Below are 22,328 nucleotides of genomic sequence, written 5' to 3' on the forward strand. Positions count from 1 at the left end.
TTGGTTTGAAGTCAGATTGTGGAGGCCTTTAAATATCAGGCTAAGAAATTTGCATTCTAGCTACACATAATAAGGAACTAGGCTTTCTGAACTGGGGATGATGTTAGACTCTGGCAGTAGGAAGATTGATTTGACAACTGTGTGTGTCTTCATGACATTTCTATTTTCCCTGCCCCGTTAGCAAAATTTCTGATAAGGGGGTGTATCATTGGCATGCATCTGCTTCATTAATCAACAAAACAATCAATATGCAATTATTCAGTACCTACTTAATGTGCCAGGCACTATAACAGGCAGCTAGCTGGCACAGTGGATGGTGCGGGGACTTGGAGACAGGAAGATCCCAGTCCCAGTCCTGCCTCAGAGATTCACTAGTCATGTGCACGCCACTTCATTTCTGTTTTCCTCAGTTTCCTCATCTCTGAAATGGGGATAATAATAGCACCTCCCTCAACAGGTTGTTGTGAGAATCAAATGAATTAACACATATGTAAAGTGCTTTGCAAAACTAAAAGCGCTTCACAAATCTTGGTTGTTGTTATTATTGTTGCTAATATTGTTAGGCCCTGAGGATACAAATATAAAAACAAAAAAGAAATAATTCCTGCTTCAAGAAACTTATATTCTATAAAGAGAGAAAAGTATATATGAAATAAAATAATAAAAGCTGATTGGGGGAGGGGATACTAGTACTTGGGGGGGCTAAGAGTTAGTGTTTGAGCTCAGCTTGGAAGGAAACCAGGGATGAAAAAAGGTATTCCTAGGCTTCTTTGGCCAGAATTATGAAAGAATTAATTATAGAGCTATCATTTCTAGTAAAATGTAAGCTCCTTGAAGGAAAGGAATATTTCATTTTGGTCCTTTTACTCTAGCACAGTGACTAACATTGTGTACTTCATTGTAATGGTAATGGGAATCTGAAGACCTTCCCTGCCCCTTAATAAGCCAATGTAATTTGAAGACTTTTGCTGCTTTGAAAATAAACCCTGCCCCCTAATAGGCTGAATGTGGTCACATGGAGCCTGTGATGGGAAGAATTTGTTGAAGGGTGGAGCAGAGCCCATAAGAAGCTGGGAGTCAGAGCTAGCTAGACTGGAAGGAGAAGAGGACATGTCCCAGGGAGTAACTTAGGCTTGTGAGTAAATATTGGTTTGTGGGAAGGCTAAAGGGTGGTGTGACTTTCATTGCTGTTTTGACTATTAACTTCTTTGCTACTATGATGGTATCAGCATACTGGTTTTGGGATTTAGTTTTCCGATTTCTGAATAAATGTTTTGCCTCTCTCTTATATATGGAGATTCTGTTATATTTTTCAATTTAGCAACATGCAGGTATATTTTTAGTCATTATGGGCACTGTGAATATTGCACTGTGGCTACATTCATGGTTACTGGTTGATGGGGATACTCACTAGATTTAACTCTTCTCTTTCAGAAATAGGAAACCAAAGGCATATTAACATGACCACAATTTCTAGGGTTTGTTTTTTTTTGTGCATTTTTTTTAAATAACCTGTATAAAATAGGTACTGCCTTGATGAAGGGTACTACACACTCTGCTATTCCAAATTCTAATCCCAAATTCTGCCCCTGAGGCAGCTAGGTAGTACAGTGGATAGAGCACTAAGCCTGGACTCTGGAAGACCTGAATACAAATCTGGCCTCAGACACTCCCCAGCTGTATGATCCTAGGCAAGTCATTTAACTTGTTTGTCTCAGTTTCCTCAATTGTTAAATGGATATATTAACATCACCTGCCTCATTGGATTTTTGTGAGGATTAAATGAGATAATATTTGCAAAACATTTAGCAGAGTGACTGGCATGTAGTAGGCATCATATAAATGCCTATTCCCTTCCCACTTCTATGAATAGTATCTGCTGGCATTGGCATAGCTTTACTTGCACTCCCTCACTCAAGCCTCACAACAGCCCTGTGAAGGTGGTACTACAGGGATTCTTACCCTTACTTTACAAATGAGGAAACTGAGGCCTCAGAGTTTAAGTGACTTGCCTATGATCCCATAGCTTGAAAACTCTAGGGATGGAATTCAAACTCAGAGCTCTCCAGCATCAAATCTAATGCCTTTTTTATTCTATTTCATCTAAAAAAAATGAGTGTTTTGGATTACATGATCACAAAAGTCACTCTTATCTCTAAACCCTATGATCCTAGGATTAGAAAGCAGTGAACTGAATCAGTTACATGATTGAGTTTGTGCAATTTAGATCTTAGTTACTCATGCCAGAAGGTTGGAATTCTGAGAGATTTGAAATAAGAGTTAATCAAGCAAAAAGACTCTGTCTCTGAACTTTCCATATTGGTTCAATAGAAACCAAGTTACTGGATGTTAGATCATGGTTTAAGATTGAACAGTATGCCCAAGTTCTGTCTGAGCGAAAATCTAGGAGATGTGTGTGTGTATGCACACATATATACATACATGCATGTGTGTGCATGTGTATATATAAAATTGTATTATATTATATATATATATATATATAAATTATACATTCATAGTATGTAATGATGTCTGTTACCCTCAAAAGTGCAATGATGAATGAAGTTAGAATATGAGGAAAATAATTTGTGAAATGGTAAGTTCTTAAGGGAGAAATAAAAGTAGCCCTTAAGTCTATATGAACTTGTTATACAGAGTGAATTGCATTTACCATCTTGTAGGAACATAGAGTTGGAAGGGTCTTAGAGTTCATCTAGGCCAGCTACTTCATTTTTTTTGAGACTGTTGTTTAGTCATTTTTCAGTTGTGTCTGACTCTTCATGACCCTATTTGGGGTATTATTGGCAAAGATGCTGGAGCGGTTTGCTAATTCCATCCCAGTTCATTTTACAGATGAGGAAACCGAAGCAAAGAGGGTTAAGTGAATTGCCCAGGGTCATACAGCTAGTAAGTGTCTGAGGCCAGATCTTAACTCATTAATATGAGTCTTCCTAATTCCAAGTCCAGGGCTCTATCCACTGTGCCACCTGATTTATCTTCTTTAGCATAGAAGTGTAGTGACTACTCCTGAGCCTGACCCAGATGCTGATTGGCAGGAAAGCTTTGATCTAATCTGTTTCTGATTGGTCTGGTTTACCTCTCCTTAGGTAATATGGGGGTCTCTAGATCTCAAGGCCTCAGTATATGTTGCTGCCATGCCAATGACACTTGACCAACTTTAGCCCTACTGCACCTCAGAACAACTGAGCTCAAGAGACCTACCAGTTTTAGCCTCCTGGATAGCAGGGAATATAGAAAGGCATCACCACATTGGTCAGTTCCTTCATTTTAATTAAGAATGAGTGAATGAATAAATGAATGAATAAAAATCATTTATTAAGTACTTATTAGATATGAGCATTGTTTAAGTGCTAGGGGTACAAATAGAAAAGCAAGACAGACTTTGTTCTCAAAGAACTCATTTTACTAAGCAGGGGATGCAGAATAGCCAGATGGGTTCAGCAACAAGGAATAAAGATCCAGAGGTTTTCAGGGTGTAGCAGAATATAAAACAATGGCAGTTGGTCTTGGGGGCATAATGGTGGTGTAGGTGGTGAAGCCTGGTGGTATTCCATCTTCCCAGAAGTATTGTGGTTGGTGGTATGAGTACTTGTATCTGGCGCAGCTATGGGGCTTGATAGGTCTAGGTCCATTACCACTGGAAAGGGGAGGGGGTTCTGGTAGGATTTTAGGAGGGCTAGGATGCATCAAGGGCTTCCCATGGCCTGTCTGCTTCACCTTACCCTGACAGACCTAGACTGGAGATAATGTTAGAAATTGTAGGGGATATGATGAAAAGACTGAGTTGTGCTAAACAAACTCTGGGGTGCCTTTTTTTTAAAGCAATCGGGGTTAAGTGACTTGCTCAAGGTTACACGGCCAGTTATTTCTGGGTGTGGTGCTGAGTGTCTGAGCCTGGATTCGATCTCCAGGTCATCCCGACACTGGAGCCGGTGCTCTTACTTGCTGAGCCACCTGGCCGCCCCTAAGCAATTGGGGTTAAGTAACTTGCTCAAGGTTACACGGCCAGGTGTTTCTGGGTGGGTGCTAAGTGTCTGGGCCCAGATTCGATACCCAGGTCATCCCAACACTGGAGCCAGTGCTCTTACTCACTGTGCTACCTGGCCACCCCTCTGGGGTGCCTTCTAACTAAGATTCTGTGATAATATCTCTGGTGCCTAAAATGATTAAGCAAATAGTAGTGGATGAAACTGGAGCCCCAGAGTGACTGGAAATCTTCCATGTCACTCTAGTAGAGATCTTCTGGGGAAGGGGTCCTCAGCCTTTTCTGTATCATTTCTGTGTCATCATTTTATAGTCTGGTTAAGCCTATGGACCATTTTTTCAGAATGCATAAGATAAAATCAATCAATCAATAAACATTTATTGAGAGTCTACTATGTGCCAGGCACTATACTAAGAGCTATTACAAAGGAAATCAATCATGTTTTTCTACATATGTCTATACATCTATGTCTGTCTAATATCTGTTTTCTATCTATCTATCTATCTATCTATCTATCTATCTATCTATCTATCTATCTATCTATCTATCTATCTATCCATCTATCTATCCATCTATCTATCCATCCATCTATCCATCCATCTATCTATCTATCTATCCATCTATCTATCCATCTATCTATCCATCCATCTATCCATCCATCCATCTATCCATCCATCTATCTGTCCATCCATACATCCATCCATCTGTCCATCCATCTATCCATCCATCCATCATCTATCTATCTATCTATCTATCTATCTATCTATCTATCTATCTATCTATCCATCTATTAAAAATAAGTTCACAAACCCCAGATTAAATTCTCCTCTTCTATGACACAGTAACAACTTGATCAAGGAGAAGCTAGAAATAAGCTACCATGCAAAAAGGTTAGATGACTGCCCCAAGGTCACAGAGATAGTAAATAGCAGAGCCACATTTAGAACCCAGGTCCTTTGATCCCGAATCCAATATTCTTTCCACAATATCCAAACAAGGTGAAATGAACCAACGAAGGATATGAAGAGCATATTGTGACAGTTCTAAGGGAGGATATGTACATATGCATATACATACATACATATATACATACACACATATATGTAAAATCCACAAGGGGGAAGAAGGACATAGCTAGGAAAACTTCTCTAGAATTGTTGCAATGAACGTGAAGCGAGGCCAATTCCAAGAGTCCAGAGTAAAAGGGGAAAGTAAACAGCTGAAACGGCATCATTAGACTTTGCCCTGTTGAATGCAGGTAATAAGAAAGGTTGGTAAGAACAAATAGCAAATGGAAGGAGATAAAATAACAATAGAAATGTAAAAGGTGAAAGGACAAAGGAGCAGGAAAGGAGACAGGGTGGGCCAGCCACAGAAGCAACACCTTTGCATGTGCTTCATAGAGTGAGAAAGGGAACAGACAACATCAAGAGAAATTCATGGAAAGAAGGCACAAAGAAGAGGACAACTGGTCTACTAATATGGAAGCCAAGACCCCAAAGAAGTCAAAATATGAGAAGAGGGCAAAAATCAGAACCTGAAAGAACTGGGAGGAGAAAAAGAGAGGACTCAAATCTGGGAGGACAGGATGGAATCGAAAGAACTCATTAAATTCATGTCACACACACTCACATGTGAGTAAAGATCAATATAAGGTAGGGATATGTAATATAAATAGCCTAAGAATGCAAAAGGCTAAAGATGCCGCAGCTTCCAGGACTTTGAAGGAAGAAGTTGTTGAAATTTTAGTTTTAAAAGAACGACACAACAGGTTGGATACCAAGGATAGAATATTTTGTTCACAGATGGACTAGGTTTCAGCTAGGTCATGTCCCCCTAGTAGACTATAAGATCCCTGAAAGCAGGGGTTGTTGTATTTTTTGGCTCTTTACCTAGAAAGTACTCTTTATAAATGTTTGCTGAATAGAATTTGGGTCTTCTTACTGGTCAGGAAGAACAGAGAACCATATAATGTTAAGATACTTTTCAAATAAATGATGTGGGTGCTCCAGGGATAAGGAATTTGATTGGATTGATGCCTGGCAGAGTACTCTAAAGGCTGATTCCATTTGTTCTAGAAAAGGCTGATCCTGCATATGGATTAATGTGGAAGAAAAAAAATCAAATCTGTAAATGTTTATTCCCCTGCAAAGAAACTTGAAAGGAACACATTATTTAGAGCCTTTCTTACAACAGAAAAGGGTATTTGGGTATGTGTGTGGGTGTGTGTGTAAACTGTGTCTTGGCAATAAAGAGTGGGACAGAGAGTAACCAGAAAGTGAGACATGAAGCAAGATGATTAGAACTGATCTATAAATAAATAAGAAGCTTATTTGGATACACATTCCGGAATATATTTTAAAAAAAAAAAGAAAGAAAAATTGTCTAGTAGGACTAAGAAAATCTTTTTGCCAGAAACAGTAGAGGTTGTAGCAGTAAGAGAGACCTTCCTTTCTGGTCATGCCATTGGAATCATCAAAATACATTTCTTAAGAGCTGGTAAATCTGCTGGAAGATTATGAAGACTGAGCTGGTAACACTATTCAGTTTAATGCAGGGAAACAAACCACCTGGGGCTGGGACAGACAAGGGAAATAACAAGTCAGTCTTGCTGGAAGAAATAATAAAAGGAAAAAAAAAAAGATGAAAACAGGAAGAACTTTTTTTAATGTGGTAAGAGGGTTAATCAATGGGTGGAAACATCTATTTCCCTTTCAGGATTGAGAGACTGATGGGACATGTTATTAAAGAATTTTCTTAAAGAGTTCTTAAGAAGAGGAACAAAGTCCATTTTTTAACAGCCAAAAAAAAATAGATATTTCCCCAGTGAAGAAGTTACCAAAGGACGTAGAGAAAAAATAAAGGCCAGGAAGACAAAATAAAAATGAATGAAAGATTCAAGGTGATGAGGGGAAAAATTGAAATTCTAAAGGGAATCTACCTACAGACATCCATCCCAACAAGTACAAAAAGAAGGGAGGTAGACAGTAAGGTTAAAAAATAAAATACAGATTTATATGGTGCTGAAATAAAAACTATGGAAGCAGTTCAAAAAACTTCTAGGGCTGAGGGGGAGAAGAGAGAGTATGGGCAGGTATCAGCCTCTCAGCTAATAGGGTCTTGCACATAGGAAGTAGAGTGGACCAGTGGCTAGGGATTTTGGGCTTTTCCTCTTTGTGGTAGAAGCACCATCTACTAAAGTCCCTACTGGGTGTGCTAGGCTAGTTGTTGCTGTTTTTTTTTCCTTAAAAAAATAATGGAATGATCTTGATATTTAATTGGTCTAGGGAACTAAGACTCAAATCACCCATGTAGCTTCCTAGTTTTCCAAGCACAGAAGCTTAGCTCACAAGTATGGCCACTCCCTTATATTTTGACACATAATCTGATCAACCATGTCACCATGGCAGAAACAATGGAACTGAACCAACAGAATGCATGTTCTTTCCTCATTGAATATCCTTCTTATGCCATTGTAAAGCAAATTTCTTTTGGTTAAACATTAGTCTATGAACATTTAATTTCATTCCAATCCTAAGCCTGAATCACCTGACCACCTGACTTGAGTTTAGGCCAAAGCATTCATGGAGTACATTTTCTAGAAGGCTCTGAGGCAAAAAGTACCTGAGTTCTAAAAATTACTTCCTAGAGAAGCTTAGGGAAAGACTTTGATGTGACTGGGCATGTGGACTTGGAAATTAAAGGTCAGAGAGATTGATGGAGAGATGATAGAAAGTAAAACAAAAGAAAACAAAATGAAAAATGAAAAAATCATTTATAAATTCCCCATAGCCTTCTGAGAGATGCAGGATGTATTTTGAGGAAACAAAAGGAAGTTAATTACCAGGCACAGATCTTCAGTATAAGCATTTAATAAATGTTTGTTTGGAGACACAAATGAATTCAAGAAGGGCTTGGTCATCTAAGGTATTGGAGATGAAGAAGCCTTTCAGAATTGGAGAGCTTTGTGACTGATCTCTAAGTCCTGTGGGGGTAGATGGAGCAAACTTTTGGCACTAGTCTGTTGGCGAATGGGAAAATATCTAGCAGATGAGGAAATGACCAAGACAATGGCATTTAAAATAGGAAAGATGATTTTAGAAATTGGAAGCAAATGGTATTACTAAAAATGCTTTACAAGATTTTTGCAGGTCTCTTTTTATTTATTTATTTTTTTGCAAATTCTGGTGAGAACAGCAGATGGAATGATAGGCAGAGGTGTGCCCTCAAGGGGTGGAAAATAACTGACTGAATGGTAAACCTAAGAGAAATCACAGAACATGCCAAGGATAGGAGGTGGGAAGAATACTTAGTAAGTTTAGATCCGGGAACCGTTTTTGATTAGAGAATCCATGATTTTCTTTTCAAGGCTATGCAGAGATGGGAAGTACCCGAGAAAATACCCACATGTGTGAGGATATTATGTATCAAAATGACTGGTATTCCTCACACTTAGTCAGTGGGTAAGAAAGATAAAAAAAGAAATTGGGGAATTAAAAGAAAGGAAGCAGGAGGAAAAATCAAACACATGGCAGATTAGGAACTCATCTTTAGAAAATTCTTTTTTTTCTTTTTGGAGGGCAGTTGGGGTTAAGTGACTTGCCCAAGGTCATGTGGCTAGTTTTTGTGTTAAGTGTCTGAGGCAAGATTTGAACTCAGGTCCTCCTGACTCCAGAAGCGGTGCTCTACTCACTGCACTACCTAGCCACCCCATCTTTAGAAAATTCTTTAAGTCTGGCCTTGTGATGTCCATTGCCCTTCTTTCTCCTGTTGTTTCTTCTTCATTTTCGAGTAGGACCAATGACATGATTGGGTGATGTCTTAACTGTGTGAACTGGATTTAAGTGAGGCAGGGTCGCACAAAGTCATCAGCCTAATTTTTTCTTCCAGAGTCATCAAGGTCCAATAGCAAGACAGAAAGTCAAGACAAGTGGTGATGGCCTGGGATGCAGGGGATGACCTTGATATTTTCAATGTTTGACCAAGCCCTGAGCACTCCATGGTACCTATTTCAGTCACCTTCATGGTCACTGGAACAAATTGTTCTCTTTTACCCATTCTACTAGGGAAGTCTTCACATGCTTGGAGTAGACAGCCTTCCTTGCTGGTTATGTTGGCCACCCTCAACCTTGTTTACTCTGTCTTCTAAGACAGTTTTAATGGGGGTATGGCTGGGATGTATCGGGTATGAGGGCTTGCTGAGGTCATTTTAGCACTGCTCATCTATGCTTGGTGTCTGCCTGTCACTGAACTCTCACCTGCAGCTCCAACAAGCTGTGGCATGTGCCTTCTTCCTATCAATTGTATATGGTGAAGGGAACACCAAGGTCAGCATGCTGGCCTTAGAGTCAGGAAGACCTAGGTTCAAATCCTGCGTCTGACACGTACCGTCTGTCTAATCCCGAGCAAGTTATCCATTCTCTCTTTGGATTCAGGAAACTCCCCAAAACTATAAATTAGCAAGAATGTGTTGACTGGCATTGCATCAGTAAAAGGAATTTCCTCATCTGGGAGTTCTCTGTATCAATGAAAGCATATCTAGTACCTATCCCTATGTGTGGGCAACCAAAACCTCATAATTGCAAGAGACTTCAGAGGCCAACTAGTTGAATCCATACAAATCCAAGTTGAATCCAAGCAAAAATGTCCTCTATAGCATCCTGACAAGAGGTCATCCAGCTTTTGTTTAAAGGCCTCCAATGCTACCAAAGGCAACACATGCCAGTTTTGGACACTTCTAAATGTTAGGAACTATCCTACTATTAGTGTGGAAAGCTGTAAATTGTAAGTCACAGCACAAGCTCAGGAGTGTGGGAGAGTGAAGGCAAGGATGGCAAGGGGAAGTTAGGGCCAAGTTCAGGAATGGGGTGGCTGTAGATATTTCTTACTGGCTTGTGATCAGGGGAGAGATCAGAAGCTAAAAGCCAGGGAGTCCATCTATAGGTACAGGTAAAGCTTTGATCAGAAATCAAGTACACAGGTATATAACCATGGGCAAGGTAAAAATAATAATAATAATGATAATAATAAGTATAATAATAATAAAAACAAACAAAAAGTCTTGCCTGATCACATTATTCCCTGAGCTAAGCATACTAATTTTTCTTCCTACCTCACAATTTTACCTCAAATAGAAAGAGTTCCATTTGTTTTTTTGCCCAGGGAGAAGTTAATCCCAGGGTCCATTGGTAGAAGCTTAAAGAATATGAAGGACATAGTAAGTTAGAACATCAGTTAACCTGGTCAATGGGGTTTGTGAGGTCAAAGATAAGGACCAGGTTGGGGAGTTTTCCTGGTTCAGACTTATTTCAATAGGCTTTTGGAAAGCTATGAGAGACAGTATAGAATTACAGATAGAGAGTTGACCATGAAATCAGGAAGACTTGGGCTCACATCCCAGCTGAGACAGCTGTATGACCCTCTATGGATCACCTAATCTCACTACTCTAGGTAACTCTAAGACAAAGTAGTTGTAGAGAAGGTGTTCACTTGCATTGATAAAAGGAGTTTCCTCATAGGTATAGGAATATCCTATACTCACAAAATCACAGATTTAGTCTTTATCTCTATGGAAAAATATAGGAAACATAATAAAAGGCATAGCTCATATATCTGTCCTTGAAGAAAAGGGACTAGGCATGATCATCAGAAAATTGAATAGCTTTTGAACATTATGAAAACAGCTTTGAAAGAGGACTGAACTTAAGGCTATAAGACCTGAGTTTGAATTCTACCTCTGACAGTCAGAACAGTGTATCCAGGGGCAAGGAAAGAAAATCATGACTCGTTCAGATATCCAAAGCTATTTCTGAATCCTAATTTATTAGATATGCTTTCATCTTTGGCATGTTCTGGAATATCTCTTAGGTTCACCAAACTTTTAATTATCTTCTGTCCCTTGAGAACATACCTCTGCCCATCATACCATCTGCTATTCTCACCAGCACTTTGAAGCAAAATCTCTACAAAGCCATTGCAATGAATGTTTACTTAATGCTGATGGCTTCAGATTCCTGATGTTCCTGTTCCGCCCCCCTCCCTTTTTTTCAGTGCCACTGTATGGTCATTTTCTTTTGTCCTAAACAACATGACCTAGACATTCTTCTGTATGTCAGTGAGCTCTTTTTCCAGGGCCCTATCTGTGAGACCCTTCTCATAAAATCTTGCAGAGTTCAGGCAGGAGGCCCAGCCGACCCAGGATCTCGCCAACATCTTGATCAGAACACCCCCTTCTTGAGATGCAGCACCACTTAAACTCATTTGGTGTTCTAATTCTATTCAATTCATTTATCTGAAACTCAATTTCCTGGGCTGTAAATTGGGGATTAAAAACACCTACTCATTATAACTGAGGATTATTGTGAGGAAAGCACTTCGTAAAATCTTAAAGTGCTAACCCTTAAGTACTATATGAATTCAAAAATTATTATTGCTATTAAATAAGTTGTCCAGTTTATAAAACACCTTCTCTCTAGCTTAAAAAGCACATTAGACAGGTGTCTTCCCATCTTCTCAAAATTTTTAAAATATATGTTTGTATATATGTATGTAAGTAATGTGTGTGCTTATATAAGTGTGTGTATACATTTATATATAAGTATACACATCCATAGGACAACTAGGTGGCACAATGGATAGAGTTCTGGGCCTGGAGTCAGGAAGGCCTGTCTTCCTGGGTTCAAATAAGGACTCAGACCCTTACTAGCTTTGTGACCCTGGGTAAGTCACTTAACCCTGTTTGCCTCAATCCCTTCTTCTGTAAAATGAACTGGAGAAGGAAACAGCAAACAACTCCAGTGTCTTTGCCAAGGAAACCTCAAATGGGTTCAGGAAGAGTCAGACATGACTGAAAAGAGTAAAGAACAAATACATATACACACATATACTCTCTCTCTCTCTCTCTCTATATATATATATATATATACACACACACACACATATATGCACAAGATACATATGTACAATATGTGCATATATGTATATGTGTCTGTGTATACATGTATACACACATCATCTCCCATTCTCAAAATAATGTAAATCCCTTGAAGGCAGAGACTGTCACTTCTGTCTTTTTTATTCCACACCCAGCACAGTTCTTGGCACAAAGTAAGCAATTAATACACACTTGTTGTTTGAATTGTTGATGATCTGATTGGCTGAAGGTTGGGGGAGGGGTATAGAGTAAAGGTAAAGAGGGAGGGAGGGGGCAATTTAAGAATCTACTTTTGCCTGAAATATAAGGCTAAATTCAGACAAAAGTAAGAAAGCTAGCTATAGTTATTTAGGTGATGATATACATATAGAATCAGTCTAAGAACAGACCAACCTCAATGCAGTATGGTTGGGGCCAGTCCTGCCTAGAGGCCAGGGGATAACCTTCTTAATGTAGGAATCCACTGGCATTGCTATTCCATCTGTGGCTAGTTAAAACACAATGCCTCGCGGTGATGAGACTAAGCTTATGATTCTGATGCCCTTGGGAGTCAGTTAATCTCGTACTGTATAAAGCTATAGAACCATGTACCCTTTACGCTCTCTCTCTCTCTCTCTCTCTCTCTCTCTCTCTCTCTCTCTCTCTCGCCATTTTACAAGCATGTGCATTGCTAATGTATGGTGTTAGATGCCAGATGGCCGGCTCTGCACAAATCCATACCAACTGCTGAGAAACATTCCCTCCACACCCTCTATCCCCAGTGTATGCCTCATTGATGGTGGGTAAGTGGTATTGTCTTCATACAAGAAAGACTAGAACACCACTATTAATATTTTGTCATGTGCTCAAAGAACAAAGTGCAGACTCACCAAGGAGCTTGTGTAGGTGGGGTCCGAGGTATCATCCTGTAGATAGCGGGAGAGGCCAAAGTCAGACACTTTGCATACTAGGTTACTGTTGACAAGAATATTCCTAGCTGCCAGGTCCCGGTGCACGTAATTCATCTCCGATAGGTACTTCATACCAGCAGCAATGCCTCTGAGCATTCCCACCAGCTGGATCACTGTGAACTGCCCATCATTTTGCTGTAATTAGACAGTTAAAAAAATTACTTAGATCATCATAACAACAAAAAAAAGAAAAAAATAGAAATTGTAAAGCCCTTATTTCCATTTCTCCTTATTTCAGATTCTCCCCTAAGGCCAAGGAAATAGTTGATATTTATAGAGTTCCGTGAGATAGATGAAAATTATCTCATTTGATCCTTATAACAGCAACAGGTGCATATTATTAGCTCCATATTGAAGATGAGAAAATTGAGGCGTAGAGATGAATTGACTTATCCAGTTAAGTGGCAGAAGAAGACTGTGCATCCAGTTTCTTTCTTGAATCCAGATCCAGCATACATCCCACAATCCAATGCTGTCCCCATTAACTGTGCCCTTGATATAATTTGCTCATCCCTTTCTTTAAGACTTTCCTCATGTTGTTCTCATTAACTGTCCCCTTGTAATGGCAAACACAGAAGTGGCTCACACCTTGTTTTAGCTATTGAATTAACACCTTGTTTCAGTTAAAGTTTCTTTTGAGTCTTGTATCAAGTCTGTTAAGAAACAGAATGTGTGAACCCCACAACTTGGGAACCCTAGAACCTGTGAACTCCTGGGGAGAAGCTAATATAAGGAAAGCCCCAGGGCTGGAGGGAGAACTGAACTGAAGGGAGGAAAACTTGTGGTATCCCTACACTCTGTTTGTCTGCTCTGTCTGTGTTGATGTTTGTTTGTGATACTTTGTAGAGAAGCCATGAGACCTTACTGGAAGTCCTGAAAGAAGATTTTCTCCTATGTTTACAGAAGTCCTGGAGGAGGGTTTTGGAGATCTTGGGACTTTACTGATGATTTGTGCTGAGCTCTCGGACCTTGTTGTGGGTCTGTGTTGATTTCTATGTTGATGATTTGCGTTAAGTTCTAGACCTTGTTGGTGGGTCTGAGTTGATTACACAGGCAGACAGTGAATTGATGATGGTGCCAGCAATGTGCATGAATATTATTGTGGCTCTGTTAAGCTTTGTCTTCCCAGAAACAGGAATTGTGAAGGACTTGAAGTGGACTGGACACTGTGAACTTCAATATGGAATGGGAACTGGATGAAGAACTGGACAAGGAACTGGGAGCTACCTGCCTTTGAGCCCAGGTGACAGTTGGAACTGGGACCATGGAAGAGGAACCATGGAAGCTGAGAGCCAGCCTAGGGTCAAGCTGAAAGAAAACTTTACTTGGATACTGTGTACTGACTGAGAAGATTATTATTCACTGTGACCTAGGGGTGAGTGGCCTGTGTATTTTCCACTAACCCTTAAGAGGTTACTGAGTAGCAACTGATGCTTGAGTAGTGATTGATGATTGTATAGTGACTGATGACTGAATAGTGACTGATTTGTAATTTAGTGTGCCCCATGGGTGGAGGACTTTGACCTTTTATACTTTATGATTGAATGATTAAGTTATTAAGTGATTTATTGACTAAATGATTTTACTTTGTTTAAAACTATGTAACCACTTTGGTGAAAACTATGTGGCTATCTCTGTGATAAATTGTAACATTGTGAATGCTGTACCTTGATTTTCTGTGAATGCTTTGCTCTGATTTGTTATTGAATAAATAGAGAGTTCACTATATTGTGTAATCAGAGCCTTGAAAAGCTCTTCACAGCAGCAATCCTCTGGAAAGGACTTTTTTTCTTTACACCCTTTGATATAATTTGCTTATCCCTTTCTTTAAGACTTCCCTCACGTTATTTTCATTTACTGTCCCTTTGATGTAATTTGCTCATTCCTTTCTTCAAGACTCCTCTCAAGTTTTCTCTTTATCTTAATATTCTGCTCTTCAAACCAAAGTCCTCTCCACCCACCATGTCTTCCTGGGCTAATATGACCCAGCCAAGATGTGTCAATCAGTGATTATGGACTTGGTTCCTTTCAGTGATATTATATCGATGGATTATCAACTTAAAGCTAAAGAACCTGGGAGATCATTTAGTACTACCTCTTCATTTTTCAAATGAGGAAAGAGAAGAGTGGGGGAGATAAATAATTTGCCTGACATCACACAGATACCAAATAATCTAGTAAGGATTCGAGTCCACATGCTCTCACTCCAAAGGTCCTGATTTTTTCACTGCTACACTTAGTTTGTATCTATTTTTATGTGTCTATTATTTATTCTTATTATAGTGTATACTTTTTAGAAAGCTAGTCAATAGATATTTATTAAGCATGACTATGTGATCTGGGGATTCAAAGAAAGGTAAAAACAAACAAAAATTAACAGTCCTTGCCCTCAAGGAGCTCAGAGACTAATGGTGGTAGCAACATGCAAACAACTACATATAAACAAAATATGTGCAGGAGAAACTGGAAATAGTCAAAAGAGAGAAAGCTCTAGCCTTAAGGGAAATCAGGAAAAGCTTCCTGAAGAAGGTAGGATTTTAGCTAGGATCTGAAAGAAGCCAGGAAGGGAAGATGAGGAGGGTCAGCCTTCCAGCCAGAGCAAATGCCCAGAGTAGGGAGATGGTGGAACACCAAGAGGACCAGTGTCACTGGATCTCAGCACACCTGGGGGCAGGGCATAGGGTGTAAGATGATTGGAAGTAGAGGCTAGGTTAGAAAGGATTTGGAATAAAAAATAGATTTTTATATTTGATTGTAAAGGTGATCGAGAGCCGCTGGAGTTTATCGAGTAGGCAGGTGACATGGTTAGATGTGTGCCTTAAGAAGATCTATTTGACAACTAAATAGAGGAAGGACTGGTATAGGGAGAGATTTTAAGCACAGGGTCTCTGATTTTCATTTGTATTACAGCTCATCACAGCCTCTTGTACCCTGCTCTTTATACAGTGGTCAGTGAATAAGGTAAATGAACAGAAATGTAGCCTCTATTCCTCCCCTCCAACCCATGAATGACACCATCATGATTCCCATCTTCTCCCCATGGTCATGCTACAAGATAGCAGCAGAGTCCAGTCAGTGAAAGGATCTTACTGGAAATCATGAAATTTGAATTCTGGTCCTAGTTCTGTCATTGATTATGTGGTGAGAGGTCTATTCCTTTACCACTTCGCCTCATTTTCCTCAGGTGTAAAAAGAGAGGAATAATATTTACTTTGAATGGTATAGTAGGTAAAGACAAGTCCTCCTGCCTCTGAAATCTACTACTGTATGAACTTGGGAAAGTTGCTTATACCCTCAGTGCCTCAAGAAACTCTCTAAGACTCTAAGTTACAGAAAATATGCTTGTCCCCATTGGTGAAGGAAGTTTTCCTACTTAGGAATTCCCAATACCAATGAAATCATAGGCCCAGATCCTATTACTTAGCTACCTTAAATTATAAAGGATGAATAAACTATTGATATATATTATCAGGCAGCTAGGTAGTACAGTACAGAGAGCATTGAGCCTGGAGTTAGGAAGTCTTGAGTTCAAATTTGACCTTAGACATTTATAAGCAGTGTGACCCTGGGCAGGTCACTTATCCCTGTTTGTCTTAATTTCCTCATCTGTCAAATGAGCTGGAGAAGGAAATGGCAAGTCCCTCTAACATCTTTGCTAAGAAAACCCCAAATTGGGTCAAAAAGATTCAGACATACTAAACAACAACAAAATATCATATCAGTGTCAGTTAAGATATTTTTTAATTACAAAATATATGAGCCAATAAAATGATGGATTTGAAAATCTTTTGTCTCAGAATTTATTCTATAATGTAAAGATATTGGATTATTATTTACTGCTGAATCCTCATCCCTTCTGTTCAGATTTTTTTTCCCAATGATTTTAAAGACATTCCTTCTCAACCTGTATTTATGCCACTCTTCTTCAGCTAGTCCGTATTTTTAATTGTCTCTTCATTGTAAAAAGATGGGGGAAGTTGCCATCCAATTGGATGAAAAATGAACCAGAAAGTCTGACTTTTCAATGCTTCCACATATGATAAAAATGAATTTCCTACTTCAACCTCAAGCTTACCCATCTGGAAGCAAAGTCTCTCATTAGCTCTCCTAGCATCCCCTACTCTTGATAATTATCATTCTACCATGGATTATATTGATTTGTATAGTTTGTTCCCTCCTCTCATTCAGTTGTAAAGTCCTTGAGGGCAGCCACCTTTTCTTCTCTGTTGTATCACTTTGCATAGTAGCTACTTAATACTGAATGCTTGAATGAATGACTGGTTCATATTCAGTGTTTCCCCTTGCTTCCTGTGACAGCAGAGAACATATGGTTGAAATGACCCAGGGAATTGCCTTGTGCAAACTTTTGGGGGATTTTCATTTTTTTTCTAAATTTTAACAGCCTTGTAATGGTTCATTTTTGCAAGCATATCCAACCATGTTTGCCATGTCTCTGGATCTAACTACTTTATCCTAGGATAACAGCTTTTTAATCTTCGGAGAATTGCTTTCTATTTTCTTTCTTTTTTCAAATTAAAATCAGTTTCTCCTATGGTTCCTAGGGCCAGCAAAGGTTAGACTGTCAAACAGAAAAGCACTTCTTCATATTGCTTCAGATGCAAGATGAGATGGACTGAGGACATACAAGAGTGACCCTGAAGTTGCAAGGAACTCCTCGGCAAAAAGGCACAGGTTTATTAGAAGAATTCCCCAGAGAGGCCTGTCAAAATGGAATTGATGGGGCGGGACATTCTCAGGTGAAGCCCTGACCTCTAAGCCCTCATGGTTCCTCTTTCCTGAGATGAAAGCATAGCCTGACCTTAGCAGATTGGAATCTATAACCTTCCCGTGTCAGGCCATTCAGTGTTATGTGAAATGAGGGTATGTCCATGAGATTTTGGCTTTTGTGTCAATCCATAAAGAATGAAGTAGCAAAAATATATTTATTGGAACACTATTTTAGGCACTACGAGGGATATTAAAGAAAGATGTGATGTCATCATGCACCTCTGCATTTTATACTTTATTTGGGGAGATGACTTATATACAAGAAAAACAAATTTATTTGCTGTTATATGTTGATTTTACTAATGTATAACAAACTTCCCAAATTACTAACATTGGTTAAAAAAAAAGATAAGTAAGCTAGGAAAAATGTATTTGAAATTCAGTTGCATGGATGATTACCTTCCTGTATTTTACTTTGGGAAAGGATCTGGAATAGCTAACGTAATTATGTCAATAAATACTTGGATGGATGGACAGATAGATGGATGGATGGATGGATGGATGGATGGATGGGTTAATCTGAGCAAAATGCAATCTGAATTTTCTTCCTTACAGTTAATAGTTTTTAAACTGTTCAGTTTTAAACTAAAATCACTATTCTACACTTGGATTGGAATTACTTTCTGATCCTATCCTAGATAGAAATTATTCAGATTTTTTAGATCCCCATTCAAATATGTTTGGAAACATGAAATTCATTTTAATTTGTTTAGGGAAAAAGCACCATGAAATTTATTAGAGTTGGAAGAGACTTAGATACCATCTAATCAAAGTCCATCATTGTATAGATAAAGAAAATGAAGTTCTCAGAAATTATGACTTGCCCCAGGAAATACAGCTTGCTATGGTAAGTGGAAGAGTAGAGTTTTTATGATATTCCATTCAGTGGATTTTTCCCACATGGGAATGAGATATCTTGGCTTACTGTGAGGATCTCTCCATTTTATCTTGACTGGATAAGTCATAAAGGTCCATTTGGTCCTACCTCTCTTTGAATATGGGACATCAATGGACAATGAGACAGAGATGTTGCTTATCAAGATACCATGGCATCTGTAAAGCTTCTTTGGGCTGTTGTTTGAGAATATTTGAAGATTGGTCTTATGATTATGGAAGGGATACCATATTAAAAACCATCAGAAAGTAAATGTAAATACACATTTCTTCTCTACATGATCCAACCATGGGTATTTTAGGAAAACAAAATGCACAAAATTTTAATGCATAATCAAATAATTTCGTTTCTGTAATCTCCCTAGAATATAAGAATGAATGTGAGTATCCCCTCCCCCCAAAAAATAAGAGGAAAAAGAGAAGGATTATTACTGATGTGTTGAATGGATAATTGGGTATATAGGGTCCCAGAAAGCTGAGTTGGTCCTAAAGTCAGTGCTGCCTCTCAATGAAAATAAATTTAAGAGAAAATCAGGAGATAAAAGGAACATATATAACTGAAGAACTAACCCTTTTTCATTTTGCTCTGAAATGTGATCCCAAATTTATCCTTCTCCTCAAAAGACAGGCCCCATAGAACTGAACTGATGACCTACTTTTCAATTTTATCAAGCCCTAGATATATCAATTAATGTTGGTATACTCCAGGGTTTGGTATTAAGAGTGAAATTGCATTTATAGATTACTTGCCTTCATGATTTGGAGAGAAAAAGTGAGAGATATCCTACTTCTTTCTTAAATTTCTTAGCTTTTTCCCTCTTTCTTGCTCTCTCTCTTTTCTTTCTTTATAGTATTTTGCCCTTTTTTTGCTTCCATCTTGCTCTTGGATCTCCCACTGTTACAAATTAGGCCTCTCTTTTATATAAAAGGAAAAAAAAACGTTAAAAATGTCTCCCTGTCCCAGATCCTAAAGTGAACAGTTTTGTTTTTGTTTTTGTTTTTCTGGCCTTAGAGGATGATTCTCTGGGGCATGCTCCTTGGAGGGGATTGGTTTGGTAGTCTCCAGTTCATGTTCATGTTTTCTAGAAAAGAATAATAAAATCCCAACCAAAAGTAATTGATTAGGGCAGGTGTCATGAAATAGTTTCCAAGAATGCTTTGTCTTCCCCAATTGCCCTCCATTCATTAAAGAAACAATATGGGGAGGTCCTTAGATGTGCTTTCATATACTACCTTCATTACATACCAGAGCAGAAATAAATATCATTTACTTAAGTCTAAGTTACTCAGAAATGTACAGAAAGTCCTGTTTCACACATGTAGGGCACTTCTGAGCTGAGCTGCTTACTATGTGTATAAAGGTAGCTGAGTCAAGCGAGGTGGCCCACAATATTCCTAGTAGTAGATTATACTTTGATTTATAGTTACAGTGGTTGTTGGTGGTCGGGTTGTTTGTTTTTGTTTTGTTATTTGTGACTGCTGGGGTGGACTTAGGATCATCCTGAAGTGTTTGTTCCCAAAAAGTCTCTCCCATTCCTCATAGCTGTGATGCAGGCCAACTTATAGGCTGCGCATATTTTCCAGCAGGTCACAGTGGCGTCACTTTGTTGGAAGTGAAAGGATGTCCTTAGAATGTTCTCTTCTTCCAACCTTCAGCTATCCACAGAGCAGCTACTTGGGGATTCTGCTGTTGTCCGTCACTACACATGCCCAGTCCAGGGGACTTGCATAGCAATGAAAATTGGTTCAGTGTCAGTGCACTGCCTGGATCCAGTTCAGGACTTCATTATTCCTAAGCTTTGGTTAGGTGTGCCAGCCACAATTTGACTTAATTCAATTCAACAAAAAATTAATAAGTGCCTATTATATGCAAGGCACTAAGCTAGGTACTAGGAAAAAATGAACCAGTCCTTGTCCTCAAGGATCTTACCTTCTATCAAGGTGAGACTATAAACTGAATACAAGTAAATACAAATGATACAAAATAATTTTAAGAGGGTAAGTGATAACTGGAATTGGAGATGAGTGTCAGGAAAGGAGGTGATGTCTAATCTGTGTTTTGAAAAGAGCAAGGGATTTTCTAGAGTGGAGGAGAGAAGGGAATCCATTGCAAACATGGAGACATTAAAATGCATGGAGGTGGGAGATGGGAATCTTGTACAAGAACCATCTATCAAACCATAGGTTATCAGACACCATGGTTACTCTATGGAGTTTCAGATGCTGCTTAGGGATAATGCTCTTTGAACCCTGCAGAGGACTGACCAGTCTCCCAGATTGATTTTTCTCTGTCTTTAACCATCAGTGCTTCATCAGACAATATGTTGACCATGGAGCAAAATGTAAAGACAACTTTGGTTTGTGTGCTTTGATGTTGTTATTGGTTTGGTCAAATTCTGATCCTGTAGTAAAGATGGTTACTACAGGCTGATTCACAATCATGGTCTTTTCCAGGTTTGTTACTATCACTCCATACTACTGATCTGACTCTGCAAAGTAAGCCATGATTGACTTCAAGGTGGGGATGTGTTGATAAATTTTGAACAAGCAGCTTTCTGGAGGGGGGTGGGGAATAAAATGCACCCACTTTACATTTACTTTGAAATTAACTTTTAAGTTTAATTTGTATCATTAACACTTTCTTAAGTCTAGACAATCCATAAAACAGTCAGCCAAGTTCTGATTTTTGGTAGTTAATTTCCAGGGTAGGAATGCAAATAATGGAAATTTAACAATCAGTTCTTGTGTGCTGGTTGGAACTGTTTCAAGCACACATGCCCCTGCTTCAGGGACACACAGTCAGCCACATAGAGTCATTCTTAGTCATTTGCAGGGTTTCTGATTTAGACCTACTGAATTGTTAGCATTCCCCATGCTCTGGAATCACATCCCAAAAGGAAGTCTTTTATGATATAAAAGAAGGTATGCTAGACTTAGAATTAGAAGACTTTGACCAGTTGCTCTACTGTTTAAGTAGTAAGTCAGTTAATGAGCATGTCAGGTTTATTTTTGTTTTGATTTGGTTTTGGAGGCAATCAGGATTAAATGACTTGCCCAGGGTCACACAGCTAAATGTAAATGTCTGAGGTCAGATTTGAACTCAGGTCTACCTCACTCCAGTGCCACCTACCTACCTCAATAATAATATTATTAATTACTAATATAATAATATTAATAATAATACCTCTCAAGAACCAGTTGCGGGCAAGCCACTGAGTTAGCTGCTGGAAATTCAATGATATAAATGAAGCAATCTCTTTCCTTGGATTATTTATAGCCTATTGGGGGAGACAATGCTCATATTTCTAAGTATGTAAACAATAGATACAATGTAATTAGGGATAGAGCATTGTGGTAGCTTGGGGCATTAGGGCAGGTGAGATACCCTTTAACTGAGTCTTGAGGGGAATTAGAGATTCCAAGAGGCAGAGAGGAATAATCATGAAACCCCATTTGAGTTTTGGTTTCTGGATCTGTGAAGTGGAGTTAATAATATTTGTACTACCTTTCTCAGATGATTGTCATAAAAAAAATAAGATTGTGTGTAAAGTATTTTGTGGACATATAGGATTATATTAAACAACAGCACCAATAATAATAGTAATCATTATAGCTAAATTTATAGCATTTTAAAGTTTGCAAACAACTCTATTACCTCGTTTGGTTCTCACAAAAACTTTCTGAGATAGGTACTGTTATTAACCGCATTTCTTCCTTCCTTCCTTCCTTCCTTCCTTCCTTCCTTCCTTCCTTCCTT

The 22,328-nt window shown here is 38.8% G+C and overlaps 1 protein-coding gene across 5 annotated transcripts in view; it reads right to left on the reverse strand.

Moving 5' to 3' along the window:
• Positions 1–22,328, reverse strand: part of EPHB1 (EPH receptor B1) — a 763,406-nt gene that overhangs the window by 51,670 nt on the left and 689,408 nt on the right. For all 5 annotated transcript variants that reach the window (XM_069108696.1, XM_069108697.1, XM_069108694.1 and 2 more), the window contains exon 12: positions 12,809–13,024. In XM_069108696.1, coding sequence (XP_068964797.1) covers positions 12,809–13,024 — 216 coding nt within the window. The remainder of the gene's footprint in view (positions 1–12,808; positions 13,025–22,328) is intronic.

The sequence above is a fragment of the Petaurus breviceps genome, unplaced genomic scaffold (assembly GCF_028583685.1).
Source record: "Petaurus breviceps papuanus isolate PSGF00001 unplaced genomic scaffold, PetGlider_PUasm1.0 90424, whole genome shotgun sequence".
Lineage (NCBI taxonomy): Eukaryota > Metazoa > Chordata > Mammalia > Diprotodontia > Petauridae > Petaurus > Petaurus breviceps.